This window comes from Tachysurus fulvidraco, chromosome 6, assembly GCF_022655615.1.
Source record: "Tachysurus fulvidraco isolate hzauxx_2018 chromosome 6, HZAU_PFXX_2.0, whole genome shotgun sequence".
In the NCBI taxonomy this organism is placed as follows: domain Eukaryota; kingdom Metazoa; phylum Chordata; class Actinopteri; order Siluriformes; family Bagridae; genus Tachysurus; species Tachysurus fulvidraco.
In genome coordinates, this window is record NC_062523.1 from 19,591,881 (window position 1) to 19,603,899 (window position 12,019).

At 38.7% G+C, this 12,019-nt stretch overlaps 1 protein-coding gene across 4 annotated transcripts in view; it reads right to left on the bottom strand.

The window, feature by feature from the left end:
- Positions 1–12,019, bottom strand: part of myo16 (myosin XVI) — a 119,706-nt gene that overhangs the window by 37,673 nt on the left and 70,014 nt on the right. For all 4 annotated transcript variants that reach the window (XM_027164642.2, XM_047815215.1, XM_027164639.2 and 1 more), the window contains exons 16-21: positions 11,548–11,695; positions 9,281–9,392; positions 5,853–5,970; positions 4,808–4,879; positions 1,752–1,893; positions 461–533 (exon numbers count right to left, since the gene is read on the bottom strand). In XM_027164642.2, coding sequence (XP_027020443.2) covers positions 461–533; positions 1,752–1,893; positions 4,808–4,879; positions 5,853–5,970; positions 9,281–9,392; positions 11,548–11,695 — 665 coding nt within the window. The remainder of the gene's footprint in view (positions 1–460; positions 534–1,751; positions 1,894–4,807; positions 4,880–5,852; positions 5,971–9,280; positions 9,393–11,547; positions 11,696–12,019) is intronic.

Genomic DNA, 12,019 nt, shown 5'->3' on the forward strand with positions numbered 1-12,019 from the left:
TCTCATTTACTCACACACGAAAAATAACAAAAACAACAAAAACCTTTCAATGGGAAGAGGCACACTGTGGCACCAGGATCTCAAAGATAGATTAGTGCTCTGGTCTGAATCGGCACATCAGCCCTACAACAAACCCAAGCTGCACCAACTTACTCGCAAAACTAGACGTAGGACAAGAAAGAAAAGGCTGCATGCAGTCTGGCTATTACAAGGTAATAAACCTGAACGGGAAGAGCCGTGCATGGTCTAGCAAGACCATAGTGACGATATAGGTCTTGCAGACTACAGCTACTAATATGTGAACAAATAACAGTTTGTATCACTTTCAGTAGCACTTTCAGAACTTTGAATATATTTTTAATACTCTTACAAATAAAACAATATTCAACATCTATGTCCACATCCACCCTCCCCATTCCCATTCATAAAATAATCAAAAACCCATAGCACTCATCCTCACCTGTTCAAAGTTATTCTTTTGAAATCTCTCAAAGCCAAAAATGTCCAGGATGCTGATCTCAAGTGAGGGGTCTCTGAAACACACAGAGGAAGAGACACATTTCACACACATGTGTACAAATATATATATATATATATATATATATATATATATATATATATATATATATATATATATATATATATATATATATATATATATATAGAGAGAGAGAGAGAGAGAGAGAGAGAGAGAGAGGGAGGGAGAGAGAGAGAGAGAGAGAGAGAGAGAGAGGGAGGGAGAGAGATACAATAACCAGCTAATCATGGATGACTGTGTGGAAGTGGATGTGGAAGTTCAGTGCTTGCTGTGAATGAACATGAATGAATATGTGTATGTTTAATTTATGTGTGCACTGCTTTGTGGGTGAGCAAGAAAATAAGACAGCATGTAGGACTTTCAACATGTGACAGTGTGTGAAATTGTGTCCTCATAGCTATTAAAATTCCGCAGAATACTTTAACAGGAATTGCATGCTATTCAAACCTCAATAAGTAGCATTCAGCACTAAATACTTTGCTGCTTAAATCCTTTGTGCATTCTGTGTGACTGTTATGCAAATCCACCTGAAGTGTATGCTAATGTGTGTACATTTTGCAGTAGGGAAAAAAAAAAATATATATATATATATATTTTTTTTTTTGGAAGAGAAAGTGAATAAAGCAGTCCGTGCTTACATATTGTAGTTGGAATATTTTAGCGGTAGATACCATATACGCAGTGACAGGGTAGTGATAAGGAAAGTCCTGGTGACATTGTAGTGGTTAAGGGGGCAAGGCCATCAGTGCAGATAACCCAACCACGCAAGTCAACAAGCATTATGTATGTTATGCAAACTATTGTAAAACTTCACCTTCACTTACTGGTATGATTGATGCTATCGACGGAACGGAGGCTGTTCTGCCAACGTCATGCTGACAGTGTGTTGTTCCTGCATACTTTACAGTTGAGGAACTGCTAAAGACTAGCTAAAGATGCTGAGCTGTTATTGAATTCGGCAGGTACTGTGGCATTGTACAGAGCAGCACAATTCAGACACAGACAAATGCTTTAGCACTCTATTTTTTCTGAATTTACTTGAAATCTCCTTTTTAAATTGAGTTGAACTTTTTTTTTTTAGTAGCACTTATTATCTTATTCTGGCTATTCATCCACAAAAAAATAATTCAGTAAAAGCATTCCACAGACATTTCATCAGTTCTGAATTCCTGGAATGGACCGACGACTTGAAAACATTCACAATAAAACCTACCCAAGGCTTTCATCTTGACCTTGGAGATAAGAGTTAATGTTGTTGATTAGAACGCTGAAGAGTCGTCCGTACAGAGCTTTAGTCAGGAGGTCTCTGTATTGGTTGGACATTTCCACCGTGTGGCGCCGTGTGATGACATCACCTGGATGGAAGCAGAAATGACATTATTAATTGTCTCAGCACTTTGGAATGTAAAATTCACTGGTATTGTAATGCTGATGAGTAAATCGTTTACATTACATAACTCTCTGTGCAATGTCTAAGGTTTTTGAAATCAACAATCATCAAGCACAAACTAGTCATTTAAATATAAATTAACTTTTTATATTGTGCAAAATCCAGACAGGGCTGAATGATCACTCGCACACACACACACACACACACACACACACACACACACACACACACACACACACACACACACACACACACACAGTTTATTACAGGAGTATTCAACTAATATGTGTAGTGGTCTAGCCATATAAAATTGCTTACGAATGTAAGATGCAACTAACATCACTGGATAGCAATTTACTGCTTTGCCATTTGTGATGAGCTCATGCTTGTAAATAATTCACATCAATTCGAAGTGGTTATGTTTTTTTTGTTTTTTTTTTTCGAAAAGGTTACAACTTTTTGAATAGAGCCACAGACTGAAACATTTTTAAATTAAAGCAGAAAATAAACACATACTTTTTTTTGGTAAAGTCTTTAAACACTGTTCTCGTTCTTCAGTCCCAGAAAAAAAAAACATTCCTTCTTCTTTCTCTAAGATACCTTCAGCTAAATCATTTATATAAATACTTGTGATTGGCCACATCAGATGATCTGCAACACAAGCCAATCTGGCTCAAATAAAACAACAAAAACAACTATGAACTCTTCTACAGTTTTGTCATACATCGATCCATCTTGCAACCGTATTTTTCTTCTGCTTATTTCAAGCCAGATACTGTATTTGAATCCAGACTGTAATCTTGCAGCTCTTTTATTACGTGAACAATTTTGGCAATTTATACATTGGCAACTTCATATACATGTTAGCACATAGCAGTGATTAGCTACACTAGCATGCTAATCACTTCCTGAAACGTGTATGTGTTAGCAAGAGACAATAGGAGCACAGAAATCCAGACACTATGAGCAATTGAAAGAGACAGAAATGTATGTAATTTTAGGCAGTAGGTCAGGGTGTTCGGTGAATTACAGCACGTTGTCAGCTGAGTTGGGTTAAAAGCCAGACGGTCATGTGAACCTTATAGACTGTATTAGCAGTAACGTTCATCAACATGGTAAGCAGTTGCTTTATCTGCGATGTCTATGAATCGAGAAGGCATTTGTCCAGCCTAGCTGATTGTGCCAAACTGAAGTCCGCTAGTCATTAGTGTGGTCTATTTGGGAGCCTGCCTAAGGCATACTCCATTGATAACTTTCTGACTGGGTCTCTGGCCGGTGTTGCTGTGGTTTCTCAATGATTGACTTACTGGGTGGTTCAGGCCTGAGATTCCATTCACAACAAGCATGGCATTGATAGGAAAAACACTGAGTGCATATGCATTAATGAAAAGCAAAGGCTAGGGATTTACATTGCGGTTCGTTTTCCGTAACGTTGCTTTACTCGTTATTTACCATGAACAAACCTTCAAATTCAGCATAAGGTAAGTATAAAGAAATTAACAACTATATTACATAAAGTGTGGTTGAATACTAACTAAATATTGTCCAATAAAAACTCGCCTATTTGATGTATTACCAAGTGGAGCCTTATATTAGTGATGTACCAGCTCCTGGACTGATGCCGATATCAATGATATGTCATGTACACTACATATCAACTAAATTATGTTAATCCAAAAATATAAACATTTATAATTCTGACACTGTGATTAGATCCTGGATTAGTTTAAAATGTCAATATAAACATGTCTGTAATACTTAGCATTTACTCCATTCAGAAGCTACATACATTACTGCACAGTGGAATACTTTTCATCGCATATCCCAACTGAGGAGGTTGGGGTGGGAGCACAGAGACAGCACCCCTGGAGCAGAGAGTCAAGAAGCTTTTATTCAAGTCATCAGGGTTAAGAGGCTTGCTTAATTGCCCCACAATAGTAGCGCTGGGGCTTGAACCCGGACTTGCCGATCAACAACCCAGAGCCTTAATTAATCTTTATATTATTCTTTATATTAAACTTTTGTTCTATGTTTATGTTCTGTAAAGCTGCATTGAGACAATGTCAATTGTAAAAAGTGCTATACAAATAAACTTGAATTGAATTGAATTAACCATTTGAGCCATCGCCACTGCCCCTACATTTTGTGAGTTTCATTCTTGATGATGCTACAGGGGTCAAACTGTGCTCGGCAAGCAGAGGAATTAAATTATTCTTGGCCAATTGTGTGCATTGGTGAGTTCATGAATGAGAAAGAGGGCTTTCCTCTGAGCATGCTCAGCTGCTCTGTAGTGCATAATGAGAAGCAATTTCAAAAGATACATTTACTATCTCTGAGGAATTGACAAAATGACCAAAATGGGAGAAAATTACATAAATCTGCTAAATGACACAGCTGGCTTGTTTAAGTAGACTTTATCCCATAATCTCAAATACTTACACTTCCTCAGTTTAAATAAGACCTCCTGGTATTGTTTTTTTATTTGAAAAACAACGATTTTACACCAATAAAATTATCCTGCATGCTGACTTACCATAAAAAATGAATACAGTCTGGTCATGAAAACGCAGGACAACCATTCGCTGTATTGTACGTTAGTACATCCTTGTATCAAATGGCAGGCTGATATGTATTAGAAACATTTTAAGCTGCTGAAAGTCAACATATAGGAAGTTTGTCATGCTAAACCAAACCATTTATTGTAGAATCACTGCGAAACACTTTGTGCGATAACTGCATTTCTACAGTGTAAAATCTTCCAATACAACATCTGTAGTTCATATAATACAGGGGATACAGTAAATAGTTGCCTTGTGTCACAGTGTCTGACTACTGTATGTTTTGACATATGCTGTGTGTTGCTTAAATGCAGTCCACACCTTTGAAATACTGAACATCAGAAGTGAGAGCAGCTCCCAGATCCTCCGGGTTCACCTGCAGCATTCCCGCTACTGCAAACACACAAAGATACACTTCCTTATCCACAGAGACTAGCGCATGCTGTAAACAAGGAGAAATGAAAAACACGTTTCTTTACTTATGTGTCTCTACGACAGTCAGGAGCAGGTAAAGCCAAACACTGAGTCACTGTGTTAAGTCTAGCAAGTCCCAGCTGACCTGCTGTGCTTCCTGCCACAGAGCAGTACATAGCATCTCTTTCTTAGTGTTACCTTCACTCTAGAAAGTGCTCCTGCCAGCTCAGCTTGAATATGTGTGTGACTTTGAGTGGTTGTATGTGTTCTTTTATGTTTAGTCTCCTTGTACATATGAAGTCATGCACTGTTAATTGTGTGTGTGTGTGTGTGTGTGTGTGTGTGTGTGTGTGTGTGTGTGTGTGTGTGTGTGTGAGACAGAGAGAGAGTGAGCACATTCTGACTTTACTTGTTTACTATAGCACATGTCCATACTGTAGTACGTGTCATGTTAGGTAAAAAAAAAAGGGCAAAGAGTAGCCAAGCTGTGCTGCTTCGTCACTTGTCAGGACTCAGAAAAACAGCTGACTCACTCACTGTTTGTGTTACTGCTTGTGTGCGCATATGTGTGTGTGTGTGTGTGTGTGTGTGTGTGTGTGTGTGTGTGTGTGTGTGTGAGAGAGAGAGAAAAGCAGGGAAAGAGAGTTCAGGGCAGGTAAGAGCAATTGACACAGCAGTGCAATCATGTGTAAAAGTGGCTTGTGTGTGTGTGTGTGTGTGTGTTAGAGTTTTCCACTGCATACTGAGTGGTCTCTTATTAAACCTCAGCAGCATTGAGGTAAACATGTCAGGATGGTGGGGGTGTGTCCTAGCTCTCGGTGCATAACCTTCTCTCTCTCCCTCCCCTCCCTCCCTAAATAGTGGAAGTGAATTTAGGGAGTTTGTGCCCTCTGCTGGCCTACAAGTGCCTCATGTGTTGCTCCACATGAGTGCGACAAACACACACAATCACCTCGTTCTAAAAGCTGCAGGTCAGACACGAGAGCCGTGTCAGCATCTGTCAGGGCTGTGAAACGCAGCTCCCCCAGGTGGAGCATCGCTGATAGTATGACAAACAGATTCTCCACTTCCTGTGAAACACAAACACATAGAGCAGTCTGTATGTATTTCAGTGTCACATAATATTCACATTACTATTGGTACAGTACAATGGAACAATACAACTACATCATGAGGTTATTAAAGTTCTCTTTAACTGTGTAATGAATATCGATGTCCTGCAAACACTTTGCTCTTCAGCTCCATGATACACAGTTCTAACATGAAGGATGCAGGTTGACATTTAACACGTTTCACACTGTAAAGAAAGTGACAGTGTGTGTTTTGACAGTGAGAGTCTCCACAACACCACATGAAGACTGCAAAATTCTCCAGAACATATCTTCAACATAACACATACTGTGCAAAAAAATGTAAATAAAATAGCTAGTAAATTGGAGGCTTTTTTGTAAGAATGTGTCCATCATTCAATGTGTATTGAACGTGTTTGAGAAACAAACAACTTTGACCTGACTGACTAATGACTGGGTTACACTAAGAATAGATGATAGGCATAAAGATCTCATCAGAAACTCCTCACAATTCACTTGATTTAAGATGAGTTTTTGTTGTTTTAATCACTATTAAATTAAAATGAACAGATTTTTGGTCATAATGACATAGCACCACAAAATGTTTAACAGCCTCTTACTTTAACATTTAAACATTTAAAAGAAGAAGAAGTAAGGACACCCGTGTTTTTTTCTTCATTGCGCAATCATACTTCTCCAGCTGCAGAGGTCAAATGGTCTCACGAAAATCGTAAAAGTCACATAAATATCTCCTGACATTCTAGCATTCTATCAAATTTGACAGTTTCTGAGGAAAAACTCACATGCAAACACAAAATAAATCTTCTCTTGAATTATGAGCAGTGAGGACAACAATGATTTGTCCGTTTTTGGAAGATGGGATTTCTGGACAAGTGGAAAAGCTGAGAACAGCAAATAAAAGGATAATAGTCTGAGTGTGTCAGGAAAAGGAGGTCCATTAGTATATGGTGGGGTGGTGTGGGGTTTTGCTGTGATGAGATGAAGGAACAATCCCTATTTAATGAAGGAGATTTAGAAGAGTTCTTGATAGGATTAGCACACTTTCTGTTTGTAGAACTGGTGTGTGTGTGTGTGTGTGTGTGTGTGTGTGTGTGTGTGTGTGTGTGTGTGTGTGTGTGTGTGTGTTAGAGAGATAGAGTGAGAGAGAGAGAGAGAGAGAGAGAGAGAGAGAGAGAGAGAGAGAGAGAGAGAGAGAGAGAGAGAGAGTCAGAGAGTTTGAACAAGGGTAAACCAGGACATTAGTCTGAACTCATGATGTGAGAACACTCTGCCCTCTGATACCATAAGTACTTGTATTTTAAAAGCACACTTGTCCTTTGTGGGTTTCTTCTCTCTGTCCATACCTTTTGAGCTCTGCAAGATGCTCTTAACAAGCTCCACAGAACCCATTAAAACTGCCTCTTAAAGCAAGATAGAATCTTTCTTAAGATATTTACAAACCAAACACATTGCACACTGTATTCTGAGCTACACATCATAAAATTAACATTCAACTCAAGTCCCTGGGAACTTTTTCTATCCCTCTCAACACCTTCTTATACAGCAGTTTCTCCTTTCTGTCTCAGCACCATCTGCTTATTTGTCCAGCAGTGTATTCTTATAGTCCTTAACGATTTCAATCATAACCTCACAATGAGATTTCGTTTATTAGCATCTACATTCGTAAACCTAATAAACTACAACTACAAATACCTGTACATGCATACATATGTCCTAATAAACCGGCATCCCTGTGCAAGCTCGGGTTGAGGTTGTTGTGGCTAGGCAGTAAAATGTGCTCTGTGGGTTGTGTGTTATTAGCTGGTAAGTCATCAGGCTGCAGACGTACGGGAATGAGCTGTAAAGACTAGCATTACTGTGCTGTTCCTCTAAAACTCTATAATACAGCATAAGACTGTGTCTAGAGCTCCTGCCAACGCCCAAGGCTACTCTCCCTGCCACATACACATAAACACACACTCGTACTCCGATTGATGTATTGTAGAGGAAACAAAATTCATCGTACTAACATCACAAAATGTTCTTGAATTTACCATCATGCTTTACTGAGAAACATACTGTAGCAAAACAATAGCTTTTTTGCTTACTCAAAACACACAACTTACCACTCAATAGACAACACACACACACACACACACACACACACACACACACACACACAGTATACATGTCTATATGTTAAAACCTTATAACAGGAGTCATTGAGCTAAACGATAAATGTTTATCAAAACGGTTTGCTTTTATATGAAATTAATAAGAAACTGTCTCATTCTTCCTTTCAGGTAGAGGGATGAGTGAGTCATTGATATGTCTAGAACTGAATAAAGTTTAAACATTCAGCATTCATCAATAGTGACAAAAATAACAAGAGATGTCATTTGGTGGGACTCAAGGTTGTGTAAAGTTCCTAATGTTCCGTCAGCTGTAGTGGTAAAAGAAGAAGAAATGGCATTGTTGTTTAGAGTAAATGTCTAAGTGGATAATATACTTCTAGTAAGACTTCCATTGTGAATGTATAATAACTATAGCTGAAAAGTCATGCGATATACAGTAGTTGTGTCTGTAATAAGTTATAGAACATATTCACTCGTTTGGATGCAAATGTAAACAAGAAAGCATGCAGGTGATTCTTCCTGCCTCTGGAGGTTATTCAGGGTGCCGTGATGTAGTGTTCACTCTCGTTTGACATAAATATTTAAAGACATTTCTCAGCAACTGCTTTTAAACTTGCAGTGTAGAGAGACTAAATGGGTGTACTGCACTTTTCCCAAGCAAATGTGGTGAAATCCTCGTCTGTAATCACGCATAAGCTACACGTTCAGGAAACGGAGATTAGATTGAAAAGCCTTGAGGTGTTCCCTTTCGATAACTGGGAGAAAAAGTGGACAAATTGAATTTGTGAACTTGTATTGGCCTTGAAAGCCTAACTTCGTGTGTGTGTGTGTGTGTGTGTGTGTGTGTGTGTGTGTGTGTGTGTGTTGCACATTACTTATTATTTGTTAAAACTGACCATGGACTCACCATCTAATCTAGAGCCTTTCTCCTTCTCTGTCTATCTGAGTGTGCCTCTCTCTCTCTCACTCTCTCTCTCTTTCACATACAGACACACACACACACACACACACCTACGCAAACTCATACAAACTGTCACACAAGCCCAGGCTTTTGAGCTGACAAATGGAATTTGCACAACTTCACACCCTTTTGTAAAAAGTGGGGGAAAAAAGAAACTCTACAAATGAAGTAAACGTATGTAAGCATCAGTAATCAATGCTTGAGACTACTGTACCGATTTGTTAAATCCAAGGGCACGCAGGGCATGTTTCAGCTCTGACAGCTTCTCTCTGCTCCGCTCAGTGTTTGCTGCGGTGGCTTCAGCAGGTGTCACTGAGCTCGGGTACCTACACGCAAAAACACATAAAAAACACACTGTACTCTTGTGCTGTGTGTCAGGCTGTGAGACTCGTTCATAGGTCTTGATAAAAAAGATTCATTATGACTTATCTACAGTATTTACAGACTGACACTCACTCAAGACTCTTTCCTTCAGGAGATGTAAATCTGTACATTGTTATGAAGCCAGATATGTTGATACAAATTTTGTGATACAATGACACAGTGTATTGTGACTTCAAGTATTTGCTAAAACACACAGACAATATCTATGTTCAATAATACTCAAAGCTATTTACATTCTAAATATTTAAATTAAATGAATGTCATCCTTAACCAAATCCTCATTAATGATATCTGACATTTACATTCTCATGCTTATTTTTACAAATCAAGCTAAAAAAAAAAAAATAATAATAACCTCTTTGTGTGTGTGATTTTATCTCATTTTACACAAATCTTTACACAACACAGCACCATTACCCTGTCATACATGTGCTATTACACCACACGGTGCTATTACCCTGTCGTACATGTGTTATTACATTACACGACGATGTTACCCTGTCATAAATGTGCTACTACACCACACGGCGCTGATATGCTGTCGAACACGAGCTATTACCTGTACATTACACATTGCTAATACTTTGTTGTGCATGTGCTATTACAACACATGGCTCTATTGCCATTTCATTGATGTGTAATTACACCACATGGTGCTTTTACCCTGTCTTACATGTGCTATTACACAGCAAGGCACTATTACACTGTCGTACATGTGTTGTTAAATCACATGATTCTATTACGCTTTCATACATGTGCTATTACAGAACGGGCCGCAATTACGCTGTTGGACATGTTCTATTACAACACAAGAGACTATTACCCCATCGAAGATGTGCTATTACCCCAGGCTGTGCTCTTACCCTGTCGCAAATGTGCTATTACATTACACGGTGCTATTACTTTCTTATGCATACGATTTAACCATGTGTTATTACACCACGCGGTGCTATTACACTGTCGTACATGTGCTATTACATTTAACAGTGATAATACACTGTTCTACATGTTATTAAATTATACTGTTATTACATGTGTTACTACATTACACTGTTGTTACATTACATGCCGCTATTACCCTGTCATATATGTGCTATAACACCACATGATGCTATGACACTCTCTTTACTATGCTATTACACTGTCTCTACTACCCTGTTGCAGATGTGCTATTATATTGCACGGTGCTATTACCCTCAACACTATTATCCTCTTGTGCAGGTGCTATTACACCATGCAGCGCTATTACCCTGTCGTTTATGTGTTATTACACCACCCGGCACTATTGCCCTGTCATACGTGTGCTATTACATTAATGGTGCTATTACCCTGTCATACATGTGCCATTACACCACGCAACGCTAATAACCTGTCATAACTGTGCTATTACAGCGCGTGGCACTATTACCCTGTCGTAACTATGCTATTACATTACACAATGCTATTACGCTGTCATACACGTGCAATTACATTACATTGTGCTATTACCCTGTCATACATGTGCTATTACACCACGCGGCACTATTAACCTGTTGTACATGTGCTAATACAAATATTACCCTGTCGCAGATATGCATATATTACACTGAATAGTGCTATTACCCTATTGTGCATGTGCTATTACATTACACAATGCTATTACGCTGTCATACACGTGCAATTACATTACATTGTGCTATTACCCTGTCATACATGTGCTATTACACCACACGGCACTATTAACCTGTTGTACATGTGCTAATACAAATATTACCCTGTCGCAGATATGCATATATTACACTGAATAGTGCTATTACCCTATTGTGCATGTGCTATTACATTACACAATGCTATTACGCTGTCGTACATATGCAATTACATTACATGGCGCTATTACCCTGTCATACATGTACTATTACACCACGCGGCACTATTAACCTGTCATACATGTGCTATTACAGCAAGCTGCGCTACTACCCTGTTCTAACTGTGCCATCACATGACACGGTGCTATTACACTGTCATAAATGTGCTATTACACCATGCGGTACTATTAATCTGTCATACATGTGCTATTACACCAAGCGGCGCTATTACCCTGTTGATGGAGTTGTTTACCTGTGGGTTCTAATATGGTCTAGGTTCAGGTTGCTCTTCTCCTCATCTGAAAGCCCCTCAGCCATCAAATAGAAGATGTTAAAGTTCTGTTGCTCTTGGTTTGTGTGGACTAACTGAGTCTTCTCCAGCATGTAGGTGTAGATACGTGCTGCTCACATAAACAAACAAACAATTAAAAATTGTGTGTATGTATATTCACACACATTGTGAAAATTAAATCTCTTCATAAATCAATCAAGAAAAAAAGCAATTCAGGAAATGTAGGAAAATTAGAGGGAAATGTGAAGCTTTGCTGATCAGTGAGTGGAGTGATGATGCCCTCTGTAGGTTAACCAACTCAAAACACCTAAACTGGACATCTCACTCTGAACACCTTCACTTAGTGTCTCTCCAAATCACATCTAAATACAATTACTAATACTGCACAATGTAAAATTGATTAGTTAAATCTTTAACTGTACCAAACACAGAC